Raw genomic sequence first — 21,931 nt, forward strand, 5'->3', positions numbered from 1 at the left:
ACAAATGCAATAACAAGCTGATGTCTACCTAGATAAGAAATAAGTAGTCTCAGCTTGTTAGGCAGTAGTAATGATATGTCAATGTGATCTCGTCAGACACGTATTAAGAGACAGGATAATACAACTGATGTTAATTCTTGGATCAGGCGTTCTACTGGTCGTGTTGCAAGTCCTCCAGATAACAGGATTACATGAGGAACTGAGATGTTCCACTGTTATGAAGAACACTCACACGGAATGCTTGAGAAACACTGGTCTTTGTCTTTAAGACATATCATTGCCTTAGTATTGTTGCGCTACATCCAACCTTTGAGGAACTGTGCCTGCATCACAACTTGCTATGACAGAGGCCTAGTTCTGTAAAGGGTGTGAGGGAACAGTAGTTTCTAGGCCTTTCCACTGCTCTCTGTGTAAGGCATTGCTCAACATCTCCTACAGCAATGAGAGAGAGAGTACAGTACGTAGCAACATATTGAACAAAATCACTATCAATAGTTAGAAGTGCTAGCCTATACATTCCCATAACTCTCTCAGTCCTCACCAAAGCAATGGCAGTTTAGTTTCATTATCTATTCAGGTGTTCTCTCCTTCACTACATTCACAGCACCATAAATAGCAGTTTTTGCAGTTGTAAAGATGGACATTTGATTGTGGATATCTCCTTCATACAATATCAAACACAGGGAGACCCCAAAAGTGGCAGAAAAATAAAAGCTTGATGTTTGAGCAATATATCCTCACATTAGACATTATCACTCAGTTCAAGATGATATTTGGTGGACTGAGCAGACAGAGGAGTGGAAAAGGAGCAGAGATCCTTCATGAAGAGCTGGAGGCCAGTTGCTTCATTAGTCTCTATTGTCTCTGGGCCACATGAGGATGGCCCAGCACAGAGACGAGGCGGTGGTAGGGGGTAGCAGGGGAACAAGGGCCACCACTCCGTCAGTCCAATAGCAGCCAATGACAGCAATCACACGATGCTGAAAATAACCTCCTCCTGGCCCTCACAATGCACTGGCTAGCTGCTCCGCTCTGTGTGGCCCAGCCCAGACTGACCATCTGGAAACATCATGAAAGAGCCTCCGGAACACATTGTAATGACGACAGCACTATTTACATGATGCGTCTGCCTTGCATGTCCCTTTCTAAGCTCTGCTATCAAGCACACTTCAAATACATAGTTGGCTCCGATGTTTGAAGTTGTTGCTGGGGGAGAGGGCTAGTAAGGGTGAAAAGGAAAGCAGATCTGGACTGTAGACTGGATGGGAATGGAGATGATGTCACAGAAATGTTGAAGGGCATTGGAGAAGAGGTTCCAGAGGCTAGGTGGTTCCACGCTGGTGTGTCTGTAGGTGGGTCACGCCCCGGTGTTGTCTAGAGCTGTGCTGTAGGGTGAAGTGGTGGGCGGTGTGGAGTGTGCTGTCGTGAGTGGTGTGCCGAGTCGTGTTCTTGGTGCTGTGATGGGTGCTGTGGAGGTATGGGTGTGGAGGTACTGGGACCAGGGCCACTGTTGGCCAGGTACTTGGCCCTCATGCTGGAGGTGTACTGTTGAGAGAAAGAGAAAAGTAGGCGTAACAAAACAGCATGGGATGACCCATGTATACACAGATAAAGAATTACAGTTTTCATCCAATAGAGAACTACAGTGCCTTCGGAAAGTATTCAGACCCCTTGACCTTTTCAACATTGTTAGGTTACAGCCTTATTCTAAAATTGATTAAATTGTTTTTTCCCCCTCATCAATCTACACACAATACCCCATAATGACAAAGCAAAAACAGGTTTTTAGAACTTTTTGCTAATTTATATATATATATAATAAAGAAACATCACATTTACATTAGTATTCAGACCCTTTACTCAGTACTTTGTTGAAGCACCTTTGGCAGCAATTACAGCCTCGAGTCTTCTTGGGTATGACGCTACAAGCTTGGCACACCTGTATTTGGGGAGTTTCTCCCATTCTTCTCTGCAGATCCTCTCAAGCTCTGCCAGGTTGGATGGGGAGCGTTGCTGCACAGCTATTTTCAGGTCTCTCTAGAGATGTTCGATCGGGTTCAAGTCTGGGCTCTGGATGGGCCACTCAAGTACATTCAGAGACTTGTCCCGAAGCCACACCTGCGTTGTCTTGGCTGTGTGCTTAGGGTCGTTGTCCTGTTGAAAGGTCAACCTTCGCCCCAGTCTGAGGTCCTGAGTGCTCTGGAGCAGGTTTTCATCAAGGATCTCTCTGTACTTTGCTCAGTTCATCTTTGCCTCAATCCTGACTAGTCTCCCAGTCCCTGCCGCTGAAAAACACCCCCACAGCATGATGCTGCCACCACCATGCTTACCCGTAAGGATGGTGCCAGGTTTCCTCCAGATGTGACGCTTGGCATTCAGGCCAAAGAGTTGAATCTTGGTTTCATCAGACCAGAGAATTTTGTTTCTCATGGTCTGAGTCTTTAGGTGCCTTTTGGCAAACTCCAAGCGGGCTGTCATGTGCCTTTTACTGAGGAGTGGCTTCCGTCTGGCCACTCTACCATAAAGGCCTGATTGGTGGAGTGCTGCAGAGATGGTTGTCCTTCTGGAAGGTTCTCCCATCTCCACAGAGGAACTCTGGAGCTCTGTCAGAGTGACCATCGGGTTCTTGGTCACCTCGCTAACCTTATCCCCCGATTGATCAGTTTGGCCAGGCGGCCAGCTCTAGGATGAGTCTTAGTGGTTCCAAACTTCTCCCATTTAAAAATGATGGAGGCCACTGTGTTCTTGGGGACCTTCAATGTTGCAGAGATTTTTTGGTACCCTTCCCCAGATCTGTGCCTCGGCATAATCCTGTCTCTGAGCTCTACGGACAATTCCTTCGACCTCATGGCTTGTTTTTTGCTCTGACATGCACTGTCAACTGTGGGACCTTATATAGACAGGTTTGTGCCTTTCCAAATCATGTCCAATCAATTGAATTTACCACAGGTGTTCTCCAATGAAGTTGTAGAAACATCTCAAGGATGATCAATAGAAACAGGATGCACCTGAACTCAATTTTGAGTCTCATAGTAAAGCGTCTGAATACTTATGTAAATAAGGTATTTCTGTAAAAAATATATATATAATCTAAAAACCCGTTTTCGCTTTGTGATTATGGGGTATTGTGTGTAGATTGGTGAGGATTTTATTTTTTAAAATCCATTTTAGAATAAGGCTGTAATGTAACAAAATGTGGAAAAAGTCAAGGGGTCTGAATACTTTCCGAAGGCACTGTATAAAAATAGTTACGATAGTGGTGTATATTTTATATTTGCTATGTTTGAAAGTGCAGGTGTTTGCCCTGACATCAATGTAAAAAGCTTAGAACAACAAAAACAGGTCACCTTAACAAATCAATAGAGAGGGTTTGGCTGTGAGGGCTTGAGAATGAACAAGCCTCACACATCACATATGACAGCACCAACACAGAGAAAAACATTCAGGGTCCGATTCTGATGATGCAGAAAAATTAGGTACTAGTGTGAAAAAAAAAGAAGAAGTAAAAACTCGTAGGACCATTCGTTTTAAATTCAGTAACTGTGCAGAGTCCATGCGGAATACAGCGCTGCGGTTTTGCATTGTGGGAATGCCACCCTGGGAGTCATTTGGACAGCCTATTGTGGACACCTAGGATCAGCAGTAGGTTCAGAATATCTCAGATTCCCCTACCCTCAGATTTGACTCTGAACAATCTGTGTGTGAGATCAGAAATCTAACTGCTTGGTGCATAAAATCAAGTTTCAGTCTGCATTTTGGTTGGCAATGGCAAAAATGAATTGCATATTCAGTCTGTGATGGGAGGTAAACCTGAACTACAGATCATTTTGTCCCTCAACTGCCTTACCTGTATACAATTTGGAATTCTACCAGGTAGAGATAGAGATATATATATATATATATATATATATATATACACACACACACACACAGTATCTATATATCTACTGTATCTATCTATCTATTGTATCTATCTATTGTATTTATATATCTATTGTATCTATTTATCTACTGTATCCATCTATCTATCTACTGTATCCATCTATTTATCTATTGTATCTATCTATTGTATACAGTGGGGAGAACAAGTATTTCATACACTGCTGATTTTGCAGGTTTTCCTACCTACAAAGCACGTAGAGGTCTGTAATTTTTATCATAGGTACACTTCAACTGTGAGAGACGGAATCTAAAACAAAAATCCAGAAAATCACATTGTATGACTTTTAAGTAATTAATTTGCATTTTATTGCATGACATAATTATTTGATCACCTACCAACCAGTAAGAATTCCGGCTCTCACAGACCTGTTCGTTTTTCTTTAAGAAGCCCTCCTGTTCTCTACTCATTACCTGTATTAACTGCACCTGTTTGAACTCGTTACCTGTATAAAAGACACCTGTCCACACACTCAATCAAACAGACTCCAACCTTTCCACAATGGCCAAGACCAGAGAGCTGTGTAAGGACATCAGGGATAAAATTGTAGACCTGCACAAGGCTGGGATGGGCTACATGACAATAGGCAAGCATCTTGGTGAGAAGGCAACAACTCTTGGCGCAATAATTAGAAAATGGAAGAAGTTCAAGATGACGGTCAATAATCCTCGGTCTGGGGCTCCATGCAAGATCTCACCTCGTGGGGCATCAATGAGCATGAGGAAGGTGAGGGATCAGCCCAGAACTACACGGCAGGACCTGGTCAATGACCTGAAGAGAGCTGGGACCACAGTCTCAAAGAAAACCATTAGTAACACACTACGCCGTCATGGATTAAAATCCTGCAGCGCACGCAAGGTCCCCCTGCTCAAGCCAGCGCATGTCCAGGCCCGTCTGAAGTTTGCCAATGACCATCTGGATGATCCAGAGGAGGAATGGGAGAAGGTCATGTGGTCTGATGAGACAAAAATATAACTTTTTGGTCTAAACTCCACTTGCCGTGTTTGGAGGAAGAAGAAGGATGAGTACAACCCCAAGAACACCATCCCAACCGTGAAGCATGGAGGTGGAAACATCATTCTTTGGGGATGCTTTTCTGCAAAGGGAACAGGACGACTGCACCGTATTGAGGGGAGGATGGATGGGGCCATGTATCGCGAGATCTTGGCCAACAACGTCCTTCCCTCAGTAAGAGCATTGAAGATGGGTCGTGGCTGGGTCTTCCAGCATGACAACGACCTGAAACACACAGCCAGGGCAACTAAGGAGTGGCTCCGTAAGAAGCATCTCAAGGTCCTGGAGTGGCCTAGCCAGTCTCCAGACCTGAACCCAATAGAAAATCTTTGGAGGGAGCTGAAAGTCCGTATTGCCCAGCAACAGCCCCGAAACCTGAAGGATCTGGAGAAGGTCTGTATGGAGGAGTGGGCCAAAATCCCTGCTGCAGTGTGTGCAAACCTGGTCAAGACCTACAGGAAACGTATGATCTCTGTAATTGCAAACAAAGGTTTCTGTACCAAATATTAAGTTCTGCTTTTCTGATGTATCAAATACTTATGTCATGCAATAAAATGCAAATTAATTATTTAAAAATCATACAATGTGATTTTCTGGATTTTTGTTTTAGATTCCGTCTCTCACAGATGAAGTGTACCTATGATAAAAATTACAGACCTCTACATGCTTTGTAAGTAGGAAAACCTGCAAAATCGGCAGTGTATCAAATACTTGTTCTCCCCACTGTATATCTATTGTATCTATCTATCGTGTATATATAGTATGTTTCTACATGGGAAAGTAAGGGCTTATCATACTGTACTTAGAGATAATAAACCATACTGGCATTGGGTTGGGTTGTCACATCTGTATACATTACAACATATTTATTGCAAAGGAGCAGATAAAACCAGGTGCACTTGCAGTACATACTCTGTGAAAGGATATGTGACAGGTTTACAGAACTAAAGCTCCTAACACCTTATTCCACTCGCCTATAGCTCCTATATAATATATATGCCATTTAGCTGATGCTTTTATCCAAAGTGATTTGCAGTCATGCGTGCATCCATTTTTAGTGTGGGCGGCCCCAGTGGGAATCGAACCCACGATCCTAAGCGTTGCAAGCGCCATGCTCGGCCAACTGGATATAACCACACGTTATATCCTGCACACAGTTGTGCTGAAAAGTGGCCTTGCCAGATCAACATGATTTTCAATGGGAGTCTCTTAGACTTAGTGGTAAAGTGAGGTGGAGACCATCCCACTCCACACTCAGGAGCCATTCTACCCGCTATACTGTACATCTATGAGCTCTGAAGGCCAGGAGAGAGAGGCAGAGACATAGGTGGAACAACTTGACAATAGCAGAAGGATGTTCTGGCTCACAGAAGAACTCAAGACTTCCAAAATGAACTAGTACAGGTTCTGGACCAGTGGAATGTTCTAGCAACAAACTGCCCAGATCTATCAACAACTGGATAAAGTTGTTCTCTTCTACAGTAATTAACTTGTTCCTTTTTCAAAACCGTCAATCCCTAAAGAAGTCCACTGTGATGTAATTCACACAGTAATAACTCCTTTCCCTGTTTCAGGTGGAAAGGGGAATGCAACACTTAGTCTAAAGGGCTCGGAACAAAACGGAATGCAACGCAGTACGTGAATGTCGTTTTTTGTCGGATGTAGGCTTAAATGTTCATGAAAGGAAGGCCATGATGGGCCTGAAGGCAGGACTAGAACGTGACATGTTCAGTGCAGTGCTGGGCGATAGGATGACATGCTGCCCAAGGCCACAGTCAGGGGACATGTGTTAGGTGCAAGACACAGGAGGGCAGTGGGGTGGCAGGTAGCTCTGGTTAGGGCGTGGGTGGTTGGGGTGGGGGGAGTAGACTTGGTTTGGGGGAACACAGGCCAGTAAGTGAAGGTGGGGGGGTGGGGGGGGGGCATTGTCTGTACCTGTTAGCATAGCGGAGGAGGTTACCAAAACGATCTCTCACTCGCCGAGGGCTTTAACTGCCAGCTGTAACTTTCCATGCCGGCAGTCAAATACAACTGTGTGGGTTTGCAGGAAAGAAAACAACAGCGACAAGACAGTATAGAGAAGATACACAGCGCAGAGTCTAGGTCCAAGCAGACACACTGACACCGAGGAGGAGGGGCTCACTCTCCAGGACAGGAGGGCAACCGGCCAGGGAGGAACAGGGACCACTGACGGAAGGACTCAGGTTGACTTACAACACACAACCTATGGAGACTGGTAGCTAGGATCGTCATGTTGACTAGCTCTTACTGTGAGCCAAACTAACTTCAATATGTCAAAATCAGAGGCAAAAATACTGCACTGAGACATCATTTCCAAAACCAGGCCCTGTTGGCAGACTGTTTACTTTTAAACAACAAGATCTCATTGGAAAGATCTTTGTCATTATCCTGTCCTACACAACGGCTGCCAAATGACCCAGTCAGTGGAGGTGTTCTGTCCATCAGTGTATAACGTAGACATTGGGACACTTACCGAGGGAGGAGGGGACTCTCTCTCTATCAGTGGAGTGTTCTCACACCGGGGGTTCTGGAAGGCATTGGCATTCTGGGTCCTGTGTAACAGAACAAACACACACTCCAAGGTTAAACACAGGCGGGGAGGGAACTACAGCTGCAGAACATGCACACACACACACACACACACACACACACACAGAAACAGGTTCACAAACACGTCCATGACTTATTGACCCTCAAAATAACCTTTCCATGCCACAGAAGCACGTACACCCACATATACAAATCTTTCATGATACCATTTAAACCCCTACAGGCACCACAGACACAGACCCCCACAGTACATACATGGCTGTACTATACTGTACAATCCACCAAAACCAGAGTAACACCAAATCCCCTCTCCCAGGCAACCCAGCCCCCATCCCAATCCTAAGAGGTCCATTCATAAAGCTGTTGGCCTTGGGTTTCAAAGGGCCACAGCTGGAGAGCAACAGCTGCATCGGTCGCGGCCGCCAGAATGTGACCCTCTATGGGAGAGCAGAGCACGGCTCCTCTCTCTCAGCGGTGCCCTAAACGTGGAGGCTGTGCTAGTACAGCCCTGGGTCACATGGTATCTCACATTCCTCACCACCACAGCCTGCTTTGAACCTTTCAACACTGAGAAAGTGGAGGGAAAAAACAGATCCCCTAACACTTGTAACTGCACCCACTGTTCCCCAGTGATTCTCTTTGAGATGAGTGTTCCATGTGACTGGTGTTACTGTACTCACATGTACTCTGTGACGGGGGCGTTGCTGACGGTGTGTGCTGCAGCAGGGATGCTGGTCTCGCTGCCATAGCTGCTGCCACAGCTGTACAGGCTGGGCATGTGGACCCGGTACAGGTTGTCATGGTTCTGCAGTCTGCCTCCGTGGGCCATGGACTCCTCCTCGCTGTCCGCCTCGTTCCTATAGGGACACAGAGAGAGAGACACACACTGCTGAGTCACACAGGTCCACCAGGACACATACTACCAGGAAACTCATTGAGGACAAGGCAACAGAAAACATGTCGTCCCCAAAGAATGATGTAGGGACCCCCCCCCTGGGCCAATTGAGATATTGCGTGTGACTAACACATTTCAGTTCATTACTATAGCTCCCACCTTGGGCCAATCAGTGTAATTTTGTAAATGCTGGATCTCTATGGCAAGACGCATCATTCACCTAAGTTTAGTCAAAATCAGACCAGTGCTGTCTGAGATACTGTGTGTGACGAACATACGGAGACAGATCCACAGTCCCCTCCCTGATTTCATAGTTGGGGAGATAATGTGAATTTCAGTTTACTTCCAAATTCAAATGGAATTGACCACAACCCTGCAGAGTGACAAACGGCCACAAGGGGGAGCCCTCTCCCACTGACGGGGAGAGCAGCTGCAGCACAAAAGCATGCACATTCATGGTCACGTTTTGTATTCATTCACGGCCACGTTTCTATTCAATTTCTTCACTGCCCAACGGGAGACGAAAGATGTGTTCTCTTTGAAAAAGGGAAAGCAGCAAATTCCCGCTGAGCTTAAGGAATGAAACCACACTCCAGTAAGATAAGAAGGTATTCAGTTTCCACAGGAATATTACAGATTGATCTGCTACAATATGGATTGGTTTACTTTGCCATTTCTGTTCAAACATGAACTGTGATTGTGACTAGTGCAAGGGCACCACTGAAAGCCCACATTATCAAAAAACTAAGACATTTCCCCCTGAAGCACAATGGTTAAGATATAAAACCTGGATAACAAAAAGAAGACAGAAACAGCCCTGTGGCGCTGAAGGGAATAGAGCTGATGATGACATGGTGGAGCTTGTCTCCCTCTAGTGTTCAACACCACCACCCATAGGCTTTTCCTCCACACAGCTAATTAATGACATCATCCCATTCAGCGCAGCATGCATTCACCCATACAGAACATTACAAAGACAACTGCAGAACATAACATATCCAGCCGTATCCTCAGTTAGAACTCTGCTAATTACATAGTGGAGTTAAGCTGGAGGCGTTGCCTGGGACAACTAATTCTCGTCTCTCTTACAAGGCATTATGTTTAATCCTATCCATCTGCTGCTAATAGGGTCACCCAGTGGAGGGAAATCAGATGGATTTCATAAAGTACAATGCTCAACCTTGAAAATTACACCACTCCATGCAATGGTTGCAATAGATTTAGGCAAAGCTTTGCATGATAAGGGAGAGGGGGATAACAGGAAGTGATATATCTGGGGAAGCAGCTGGGCCCTGCCGGCCAGGTCCAATGGAACAGGCTGCCAGTGTTCTACACACTAGCAATGGAAGACTTAAAGCAGCTAACAGATTTCGTCAGGGGTTTAGAAACTCTTCACAAAAAAACAATTATATTCTATAATAGTATTGTGTCTTTCTGTCTGTCTACAGGCAAATCATTATCATTGGAGTCATTTCTGTGTAATGTAAAAATGGGACGCAGAGGCTACAGTCCGCGGGTTCAGCGAAAGCTCTATTAACTGAGTTCTATTGGAGGCAATTCTAAACGGTTTCTCAAACCCTGAAATACCTAAAACATCCTTTATTTTCTGAACCATTTTGCTCATAGACATGGAACACTAACAGACAAACAGAAATAGCATTGAGGTCCAATTGGACTGACTGTATGTGGTACTGGAGGATAGTGGTGTGTATGGGAGATGGGTTCTTACCTCTTGTTGTTCCAGGTGTGAGGCACGCTGCAGACGATGGAGCTGAACATGAGAGCCGTGATGAAGGAGAAGAACACCAGGTAGATCAGGCCCTCTAGTCCATCATAACACAACCCTGTTATAGCCTGGACATAGTCCTGGAACATAACACAGCAACACAGTTAATAACACAACCCTGTTATAGCCTGGACATAGTCCTGGAACACAACACAGCAACACAGTTAATAACACAACCCCGTTATAGCCTGGACATAGTCCTGGAACACAACACAGTTAATAACACAACCCTGTTATAGCCTGGACATAGTCCTGGAACACAACACAGTTAATAACACAACCCTGTTATAGCCTGGACATAGTCCTGGAACACAACACAGTTAATAACACAACCCTGTTATAGCCTGGACATAGTCCTGGAACACAACACAGTTAATAACACAACCCTGTTATAGCCTGGACATAGTCCTGGAACACAACACAGTTAATAACACAACCCTGTTATAAATAATAATAATATGCCATTTAGCAGACGCTTTTATCCAAAGCGACTTACAGTCATGCGTGCATAATAATTTTTTTTTTGTGTATGGGTGGTCCCGGGGATCGAACCCACTACCTTGGCGTTACTAGCGCCGTGCTCTACCAGCTGAGCTACAGAGGACCACCCATACATTTAAAAAAAATGTATGCACGCATGACTGTAAGTCGCTTTGGATAAAAGCGTCTGCTAAATGGCTTATTATTATTATTTATAACAGGGTTGTGATATTAATATGCCTGGACATTGCTGGAACACAACACAGCAACAGACAAGTTATTTATAACGGTACCTAACATTGTTTATGAGCACAGTATGCACAGGGTGGTACAGTGCATATCAGGGTCAGTCTCTTCAATTACGTAATGACACTATATCATTGGCAGATGTCATACATACATACATACATTTCTACATGCACAGTAGGCCTGTATGACAGGACATTGATGCAATTGTGCATGTGCAAATGTGAAGTGTTGCAATGCCTGGATAAAAAACCACTTACATGGTCACAGATCTGTAGGGCGATACTTAGGTGCCGATACCATATGTACTGCGATTCGATACTGTGATTTTATTGCGATTTGATCATCCAAAAATATTGCTGCTGCAAAATGAGTTTTGATCAGTCACGGAAATAAAAGTGCCGAAAACCAATTGGCTCCCTATTTAAAAAGAAGATGGAGAACAAACTATGAAGGACAAATACTGGAGTTTTGGTGCAGGTACAGCCAACTAGCACAAAACTATTATTGCGATATTGTCAAAACTATGCAATATATCGTCAACAATAACACCCCGATATGTTACTATATCGATCTTTCCTCCCATCACTACTGTCTGGTTCATTGTCATGTCATATGCATGTGCAGTTGAAGTCGGAAGTTTACATACACTTAGGTTGGAGTCATTAAAACTCATTTTTCAACCACTACACACATTTCTTGTTAACAAACTATAGTTTTGGCAAGTCGGTTAGGACATCTACTTTGTGCATGACACAAGTCATTTTTCCAACAATTGTTTACAGACAGATTATTTCACTTATAATTCACTGTATCATAATTCCAGTGGGTCAGAAGTTTACATACACTAAGTTGACTGTGCCTTTAAACAGCTTGGAAAATTCCAGAAAATGATGTCATGGCTTTAGAAGCTTCTGATAGGCTAATTGACATCATTTGAGTCAATTGGAGGTGTACCTGTGGATGTATTTCAAGGCCTACCTTCAAACTCAGTGCCTCTTTGCTTGACATCATGGGAAAATCAAAAGAAATCAGCCAATACCTCAGAAAAAAGATTGTAGACCTCCACAAGTCTGGTTCATCCTTGGGAGCAATTTCCAAACGCCTGAAGGTACCACGTTCATCTGTACAAACAATAGTACGCAAGTATAAACACCATGGGACCACGCAGCCGTCATACCGCTCACGAAGGAGACGTGTTCTGTCTCCTAGAGATGAACGTACTTTGGTGCGAAAAGTGCAAATAAATCCCAGAACAACAGCAAAGGACCGTGTGAAGATGCTGGAAGAAACAGGTACAAAAGTATCTACAGTAAAATGAGTCCTACATCGACATAACCTGAAAGGCCGCTCAGCAAGGAAGAAGCCACTGCTCCAAAACCGCCATAAAAAAGCCAGACTACGGTTTGCAACTGCACATGGGGAAATGTCCTCTGGTCTGATTAAACAAAAATATAACTGTTTGGCCATAATGACCATCGTTATCTTTGGAGGAAAAAGGGGGTGCTTGCAAGCCGAAGAACACCATCCCAACCGTGAAGCACGGGGTGGCAGCATCATGCTGTGGGGGTGCTTTGCTGCAGGAGGGACTGGTGCACTTCACAAAATAGATTGCATCATGAGGAAGGAAAATTATGTGGATATATTGAAGCAACATCTCAAGACATCAGTCAGGAAGTTAAAGCTTGGTTGCAAATGGGTCTTCCAAATGGACAATGACCCCAAGCATACTTCCAAAGTTGTGGCAAAATGGCTTAAGGACAACAAAGTCAAGGTATTGGAGTGGCCATCACAAAGCCCTGACCTCAATCCTATAGAACATTAATTGAGTGTATGTAAACTTCTGACCACTATTATTCTGACATTTCACATTCTTAAAATAAAGTGGTGATCCTAACTGACCTAAGACAGGGAATTTTTAGTAGGTTTAAATGTCAGGAATTGTGAAAAACTGAGTTTAAATGTATTTGGCTAAGGTGTATGTAAACTTCTGACTTCAACTGTATCTATGACAACTAGTGCACAGGCTAGACGTCCACATCATGTCATTAAAATACAACTAACCTACCAAACAGATGCTTCATATTGCCTGTCTGTTTGCTACACAGGGTTCCTGTACGCAGTGCTCTGTCTGACACACATGCTACACATGCTGGAAGAGGAAGGTTAGACATTATTATTTAATGACACATCTCCCCCTAACTCAACCTCGTGTCGAGGAGTGAAAGCAGGCCAAGACCGTGCTTTTCCTGTGCCTTGCTTCAGAGCCATGCAAATTACAGTCATTATTGAGAGGAAGTAGCTCGACAATATGTGCATTACCCAGGAGAGCTATTCAACATGACAAAAGCACAGAGTAAATGGGGAATAATATAGTCCAGCTTTTAAAGAAAACCTTTCATGATGGGCGCTTCTGCTTCCTGCATTTGCATTGAGAGACCTCTTGGTTGTTCCTTCTAGGTATAGCATGTTTACATGTGATGTAGTAGCAGACGTGTTACGGCATCCTCCTGGGTCATGCTCAGCACAATGTTCAGAAAGAAATATATGATGCAGAACAAACATCCCTCTCTGTAGAAGAACAAATTACATCAGCTCTATTCATGTCATGACATTTCGATCTGCAACATTACACAAAGTTTGCCTACTGAAAGTGGCCCTGGTATAGGCAGAATGTGAGCTCCTGGGCTACTGGTTGATTGGCTCAGGTTCTCCTGCCCTCTGCGGTGAGGGCTGTGAGTGGTGGGGATGAAAGTGGGAGTGACAGTAGGAACAGTGAGACTCAGGCAGGGTTCTGAGTGTGACAGTGGGCCTGGCCACATAGGGGTTAACAGGGGAGGATGTGAAGAGCTGTCAGGGAGGGCTGCTACTACAGATCATAGAGATATGCTGCCCAGCCCAGGGCGGCGGGTGCCCTGCAGGCAGAGAGGAGCAGAGCGGGGCTGAATACAGGGCTGAACCAAGAGCAGTGGAGCAGAGTTGAGCTCAGCTGAGTGGTGCACAGATGCACGTGCACAGGAGTGTGAACTGTGAACGTGGTCCTCTCCACCACACAGGCAGAGGGAAAGCCAACTGCAAGTCATGCAACGGGCTCACTGGACCGTTTACACAGCTCGCATACACATCTGCAAACATCATCGGACTAGACGTGCACTGAATGTACTGTACATGCTAAAATCACATCACAGAGAGGGATATGTACACATGTAGACCATGAACATACAACACAGAGACCATACAACACCCCCTGTGGAGTAAGGATGTTAGCCATGGTTCCCCTGTAGTCCCAGGCAGGGAGGCAGCTCACCATGTGCAGGCTGCGGCAGTCCACCAGGGCAGTGAGCTGATGCAGGCCAATCTCTGTGGTGTTCAGTACCCCCTGGATCTGTTCTAGATTCCCCTGCAAGACACACACACCACACACAGTTTAAAAACAGGGCCAGGTCTCCATTTAACACAGTAAATTAGGCCAGACCACTGTCTCAGTGAGCGTGTGTGTGTATGAGAGAGATACTTGGAGTACTTATTTAGGTGTCCTACTTAAACTAGTAAAGAAGGTTTGTATGAGGTTAACAAAAGTAGAATTGGCGAAACTTTGAGAAAACTCCCAAACCAAAACAGAGTCAGCAACCCTGACGCCTCTTGCAGACAGACTCCAGAGTTTTAATGGTGCGCGCCACATTCCATTAAAACAAACAAAGGTAATTCCTCCGATTCACACATTTAGGCTATACCGCAGTCTGTCTGCACGAGGAGTAATAACAAACTACGTTCAGATTACATTTTCCTATGGATGTAACGGTCGGTAGAGAACAGCGTTTGTCCAGAGTTGCATTTTAAAATGACTAAATAGGACATGAGGGCTGTTGAGTGTTGGCAGAGTTATACATCTCTGATAGCCCTACAGTACGTGAAACGTTTCCATGAACTCAGCATTTTCTCTCTTCACTGTGCCACTGAAGTATGCCTGCCTGCCTGCCTCTATTTTCCAACACGTCCCAAATGTCAGGCATCATTTGTTCCTCTGTGCACACAGTGGAAGGATCATCGCTGGATAATACAACACAGGGCTGTACAGGAGGCCAGTGAAAGTAACATGAGCATAACGCAAAGATGACGTGTCAGCAGACTTTTATGGCCAGGTGTCATCTCCTCTCTCTCTGCCTGTTGGTCCTTTGGTTCCATTCAACCCTTAGAATTGCTACAATAGTACAGCCAGTGTAGCCAGACCAGGGGGAAGGCAGGGTGTGCTTGTGTAGAGTGAATGAGCCAGCAGGTATACTGTAATACAAGTACACTGGGAGGTGGCATTCACAGCAGGAAGTAAAGTGATAGATCGCAAGAGTCAGGACACTCACCTTAGTTTGGGGGTACTCTCTGGTGGCCGAGCGGAGCAGTTCAGACACGTCGTCCTGCATCTCCACTAAGGCTTTGTGGCTCCCGGACAACTTCTACAACACAAGAGGAAAACACAACCGTCTGAATCAGACATTGCCTTGAGTACTACACTACTTGTTCAATGTCTTCATGAGAAACCTCACCTGACCCTTACACAGAAAATCTAAACCCCCTGCTAGCGAAAACTAGTCCTTTCTGATAGCCAAATATGTCCCTTTACACTCAACCTAATGTCGGTACATTGACACCCTGTACCTGTGAGATAAATGGCATGCATTATGTATCAAACCTTTTTCTTTCAGATGTACCTGTGATAGCTAAGCCTGGGCTTGTCCTGCACTAAGCCATTTGATCAATTCATGAGAAGAGAAAAAACAACTACAGTCCATTAAAAGCAAGTCATGGAAAGGGTCTTAGGGTAGGGTCTTCAAATCACATTCATATTTCACACTGGCAATTGCCTTAGTGGCCGTTTCGCAGTTCTACATTTAAACCTCCATGAAAAGCTGACATGTCCTTGAGTGGCCCATCCAGAGCCCAGACTTGAACATGATCGAACATCTCTGGAGAGACCTGAAAATAGCTGTGCAGCGACGCTCCCCATCCAACCTGACCGAGCTTGAGAGGCTCTGCAGAGAATGGGAGAAACTCCCCAAATACAGGTGTGCCAAGCTTTTAGCGTCATACCAAAGAAGACTCGAGGCTGTAATCACTGCTAAAGGTGCTTCAACAAAGTACTGAGTAAAGGGTCGGAATACTTATGTAAATGTGATATTTCCATTTTAGAATAAGGCTGTATCGTAATTTTTTTGGGAAAAGGTCAAGGGGTCTGAATACTTTCCGAATGCACTGTATGCAGTGAGATGCATTAGCTAGATGAGTCATCTCACTGTTCAGCCTCATTAGACCAGATAAATGATGGCCTGCATCAAAGTTACATATCAGCCTGATTCACGCATATACTGTCTACTGAAATAGATGATATGAATACTAAACATATTATAAAACCAACACATCCTTGGTGTCTGTGACGCCAATATCAAAGCTCTTTGCTACTGAAAATATGATGGCCAGTAAAAGTTAGTTTGAAGTAGCCTACCTGTTGGAATGGGTTGGTTTGGTCCACACTGCATCTCATGTAGTACTGCAGAATGTCTGTGGAAAAACACATACAACAGGACTGGATCAGATGATGTGAGCAGTACTGCAGACAATCTCAGTGTAGTTAGTTATAGTACAGTGACAGTCAATTGTTCAGTAAGGCGAATTGCATTAACCCATTCTCACAGAGGACATAAGGTTTTCTCCAACCATTTCACCCATGAAACCAGGTCCTTTAGAAGCTTCAGTGGAGGTCTCATTTGCCACCATGATGACTTACTGACCTTGACATCCCATAGCCTTTATATGCCACTGCCTGAAGCAGTGCCCAGTCTACTGAATGTCAGGTGTTGAACCCCATAGCCTACAGTGCTGTGGTATCATCTCAGGTCAGCTTCCCCAGAGACAGAGACGGACAGAGATTGGGTTAATGAGTTAGCTAGCAGCACGGTCAGGCACACTGTGCCAGTAGGATTAATAGTATCCTGCTTTAGGGAACTCAATCTGGCATGGTGTAAGAAGGAGGCACGTATTCTCACCCACACACACACACCCACCCACATACAATTTAATAAATAATGATATTTGGGAGTGCGTGACTCAAACATAGCACACCATGGCACAGGCTTGAATCAGAGTACCTCTCCTTCTGGTCCCCAGCATTAATCAGAGAGAATATCACCAACACCACCAACACAACACATGGCACCCTATCCCTTACGCCACACTGGTCTGTAACGTCCACTGACTCCCACAAAGTCAAGTGGGTTCCAGACATTACAATTCTCTGTGAGGATTCCGCAGAGCTGTCAACTGGTTCCAAAGTGTGCTTTTCCATTTCTCTCGGAAACCTCCCATCTATCTTGCGCGCACGCACATGCACAGTGAGTGGTAGAGAGAACAGCAGCAGTCTGCTCTGGTTATGGATGGGCCAGTTCACATCTGCCGTAGCTACTCGAAGCTGAGCTGAGCTCCCTCCCTGTGAGTCTCATAAACAGTGTAATTATGACTGGGAAATGAACTGCTCATTCAATTATATCATTGGATGGCCATATACAACAGGCTGAATGGAAGACCTCTCATTTACGGCTTGTAATAGTGTTTAAAGCAGCCAGTCAGAGATGACAGACTCATAACTTCTCTTTGTTGGAGCTGCAATAATTGGGTTCAGGATTTTACTACTAAAATGTCAGAGTGATGTAAAAGAGAAACAATGGCCGAAACATTAAGCAGATAACAGGAGAATAGAACAGCCTTTCTGTCGGGGCTAGGACAGGGCAGTAAAGAACAACCTTTCTGTCGGGGCTAGGACAGGGCAGTAAAGAACAGCCTTTCTGTCGGGGCTAGGACAGGGCAGTAAAGAACAGCCTTTCTGTTGGGGCTAGGACAGGGCAGTAAAGAACAGCCTTTCTGTCGGGGCTAGGACAGGGCAGTAAAGAACAGCCTTTCTGTCGGGGCTAGGACAGGGCAGTAAAGAACAGCCTTTCTGTCGGGGCTAGGACAGGGCAGTAAAGAACAGCCTTTCTGTCGGGGCTAGGACAGGGCAGTAAAGATATACATATTACGGCCAGTGAGGAACAACAGATAAGATTAAGAATGGCAACAGAGCTGTTGAAATTATCCACAGAGAGACCTCAGTGCTACAGAGTGAGGTATAGTCTGTGGCGTTTGTTTACCAGGGCAAAATAAACAGTAATGGCTTGTCCAGGACGGCAGGTATGAAATAAGGACAGAATGGAATAAAGGTAATGAAAAGGCTGCCATTGTAGATCAAGACAACCTAGGGGTGGAAGGCAAGGCCATTCTTAGGGGTCACAAACATGTACTGGACACCATGTTGAAGAGAGAGAGAAAAAGAAAATATATATATATTTATAGAGTCATATTACCACTAGCGTAATAATTTACATTTTAAAGTTTGCAATGTCACATAAATGTTCAGCTCCCTTGTAAGTCTAAACCACCTTATATTGTCATTACATAATTTACATTGCTGCTGATAAACACACAGGCATGTTAACATGCAAGGAAAATAGAACACACAAACACCCCTGGTTGCCTGATTCCAGCCTCAAGGCAGTGGAGGAAGCTACTGTACTGAGGAGGAGATGATGCACATAGGTCAAATGAGTCTTAACAACAATAGTTACACCAATCAGGATCTACAGTTAATGTAGGCTTTCTTTACTAGAGTTCCTCCTCTAGTATACCTATTGAGAGTAGGCAGAGAGGGCTTCACAATGAGAGGGTAGAGAGCTCTATTCTACCCAGCAACTACTTGACAATGGAGAGTGAAAGCTGGAGTGGTGATTTAGAGAGAGGATGACTAACTGGGCACTAGTGATGGGGGAAAATTGTTAATCGATACAGTTACATATTAGGGTATTTCTGACGATATATTGTATGGTTTTGACAATATCGCAATATTATTTTTGTGCTAGTTGGCTGTACCTACACCAAAACACAAAATGTTTCCTTCATAGCTTCTTATTTTGTGAAATAGTGAGCCAATTTGTTTTCAGCACTTTTATTTCCATGACTGATCAAAACTTGTTTTCTCATGGCTCCCTTGTGAGAATTGTGAAAATCGCAAGGCACCTAAGTATCATGATGATATTGTATCGTGAGGTCCCTGGCAATTCCCAGCCCTACTGGTGACTGTGTTAAATTATGCAGTACTTTTCCACAGATACGTCGACTACAGAAGGAACAAACACACACACCCTCACTCAAACACTCTGCCTGCCTGCCTCCTCCACCATAGCATGTCTCTCCTCATCCCCCTCCTCCACTGGTCTTATCTCATTCACACACTCCGGGCTCTATCCCTCTCCTCTCACACCTCTTTCACCTCATCATGGGACCAGATTGGCCAATTACTCCACGGGCCGCATTGGACACTTAAAATGCAGCGCAGCCCGTCACCCATGGCTTGTCTGCCCGGCGACAGATGCTCTGGGGGTAATTTATTGAGTCCTATTACAGGTTTGAGGAGGTAGCTCATGCACTCTAGCCCAGGTCCATAAATCTGAAAGCAATACATTTTACCGCTTGCCAGAGAATAGAAACAGGTTTATATATCTCCCCAGGGTGGGATGGGGGATCGATTGAGCATCACAGTGATTGGGCTTGTCTGGCACATATTAAAGCGCTTTTGGCATTTGTGTCGTTGCTCTGTCATTATTTCTGCATCATATCTCAGTGTGCATGCTACTGATGAGAATGAATCCAAATCAATAATTTCTCAGAGCTATCAAAACATCCTCCAGATGAGAGTATCCCTCGACAAAAGAAACACTCATATTTTATCACAAACAAACAGACAGTGTTAGAGCCAGACTTGTCATTGGTGTTATGCATTTCCCCTACGACGATTTTCTACAACTGTTGTAGTGTTCTGTCAAGTTGAAGAGATTCATAGTCAGCAGACGGTTCTCCTCCAAAACAAACAGGATATGAAAGCTTATGTGACTGTGAGACATCTCTAACAAAAACTTGCCTCTCAGAATTCTTGCACAAAACAACTGTTAAAAGTAGAGTTAGACGTGAGTCTCATACAGCGCAATGTCTGTATTTCACTTTATGATTGATCTCACAATAAACATGACAAGTCTCTTAATGAATCTTTACCTTTATTGAGCACTCCATACTGTTCTGTCATTTGGGTGACGAACATGTCAGGAGCAACGCAGAAGTCACTGGAAGTCTGCAAAGAGGGAGTAAAACACATTCACACAATCTGAAAAACATACCCAAACAGTCAGAAGCACAACAGGACATTTCACAACACCACAGTATTTAGAATCATGAGAATGTTTAGTCTGTAGGATAATCAGTGTCCATCTGGAGGTAATAAAGATCATAGGCACCACCGTGTTACGGAAGGAAGACGAGGCAGGGGGTCATCTCTGATTCATATGCAGGGGAGGGAATTATCCATTTTAAATGGTGTGGGAGGGGGATTTGCATAAAGACAGATCCCACTGGGTCTTATATATTTGATAAAGGCATGCTGCGCACAATGAACGGCACACTGAACCAGCTATAAACTGTAGTAGCTAGTCTGCCTCGCAATTATCCCTAGATAAACTTAGCAAGTGTTAACAAACCTAACTTCATGACTCATACTGATAATAGTACCTTATGCCAAACATTCTATTTTGTTCAGTGTCAGCTGGCCCAGCGCAGTGATTCAGGTAAAGGTTGTACAGGTTCTAACTCCCACACTACTGGGACTGAGCTCTGGGTTCCAGCCTCAACATAGATATATAGAGCCATGTTCCCATGGAGATACTCACGGCAGAAACAGCCAACTCCAGACCCAGGGAGGCCCAGCTGATAACCAGAGCCAGCATGCTCAGAAGACACACTCTGGGGACGGAGAGAGAGAGAGAGAGGGAGGGAGGAGAGAGGTTAGAACAGGACTGCCACCCAGAAGAAATATCAGCCCCCGCAGAGATGCACAACACTGAACTTCACTACAGTTTCACCCCGTTAGTTTACACTATCAACGTTTCCCTCTACTGTGGGAATTGGGATCGAATCAACATAATATTAGCCCGTTTCTCTGAGATTTTGTTCTAGGCAGAGCGCATCGGAGGAGGATTCTATTGCATTAGCAGGCACGAGCAGTCGCGAGTAGATGCGCTTGTTTTGAGATGAAAGTGAAGAACTGCATGTATCCGCGTGCACATTTTAGGGCTGACCCCATTTAGTCGACTGGTCGATTGTTTGGTCGATAGGCTGTTGGTCGACCGAGATTTCTTTAGTCGAGCAGTAGCAAAAATATATATAATAAAATAATATGTACAAGACTCCTGTCTGACTCGCACCTGTCTGAGTGGACTGATCCATTCTGGAGGCCGTGGGGATGGCACAGTCCATCACTCTAAGATGTGCAACTGAAATTGTATATGGTTATATTACTTAAGAACAATGGTGCAACATTAATACAAATATTATTATTTTATAACAAATGCGCTTTCTTCTGCGTTGGATAGCGGTCGCTGTCCGTGTTTCTGAAACACATCAGTGCGCTGTTGAATTGGCGCCTTTTCCTAGACCATGTTGCTATGTGCATAATATCAAAGTTAACCAGCATATTGGTGTTGAAAACAATGCGGTGGAGGCAGCAGTGGAGTTAGGAGACGAGAAAACAGCCCTTGCCTTAATTGTCTAAGAAAAGTGAGGAGAGAGAAAACTCAAACTTAATTAGGTCTACAGTGAGGGATATTTTTTTTTTTAATGCATTTTAATGAGGGAAATAAGTATTTGACCCCCTCTCAATCAGAAAGATTTCTGGCTCCCAGGTGTCTTTTATACAGGTAACAAGCTGATATTAGGAGCACACTCTTAAAGGGAGTGCTCCTAATCTCAGTTTGTTACCTGTATAAAAGACACCTGTCCACAGAAGCAATCAATCAATCAGATTCCAAACTCTCCACCATGGCCAAGACCAAAGAGCTCTCCAAGGATGTCAGGGACAAGATTGTAGACCTAC

At 44.5% G+C, this 21,931-nt stretch overlaps 1 protein-coding gene across 1 annotated transcript in view; it reads right to left on the bottom strand.

Annotated features, from left to right (window-relative positions):
• Positions 1–1,365: 1,365 nt before the first annotated feature.
• The window catches only part of LOC311104448 (protein tweety homolog 3-like), a 51,410-nt gene continuing 30,844 nt past the window's right edge, over positions 1,366–21,931 (bottom strand). The window contains exons 6-14 of the mRNA XM_084146286.1: positions 20,730–20,802; positions 20,062–20,137; positions 16,430–16,485; positions 15,291–15,383; positions 14,240–14,332; positions 10,150–10,286; positions 8,206–8,382; positions 7,449–7,527; positions 1,366–1,545 (exon numbers count right to left, since the gene is read on the bottom strand). Coding sequence (XP_084002412.1) covers positions 1,375–1,545; positions 7,449–7,527; positions 8,206–8,382; positions 10,150–10,286; positions 14,240–14,332; positions 15,291–15,383; positions 16,430–16,485; positions 20,062–20,137; positions 20,730–20,802 — 955 coding nt within the window. The 3' untranslated portion in view covers positions 1,366–1,374. The remainder of the gene's footprint in view (positions 1,546–7,448; positions 7,528–8,205; positions 8,383–10,149; positions 10,287–14,239; positions 14,333–15,290; positions 15,384–16,429; positions 16,486–20,061; positions 20,138–20,729; positions 20,803–21,931) is intronic.

Source organism: Coregonus lavaretus (genome assembly GCF_964263955.1).
Source record: "Coregonus lavaretus genome assembly, chromosome: 28".
NCBI classification, from domain to species: domain Eukaryota; kingdom Metazoa; phylum Chordata; class Actinopteri; order Salmoniformes; family Salmonidae; genus Coregonus; species Coregonus lavaretus.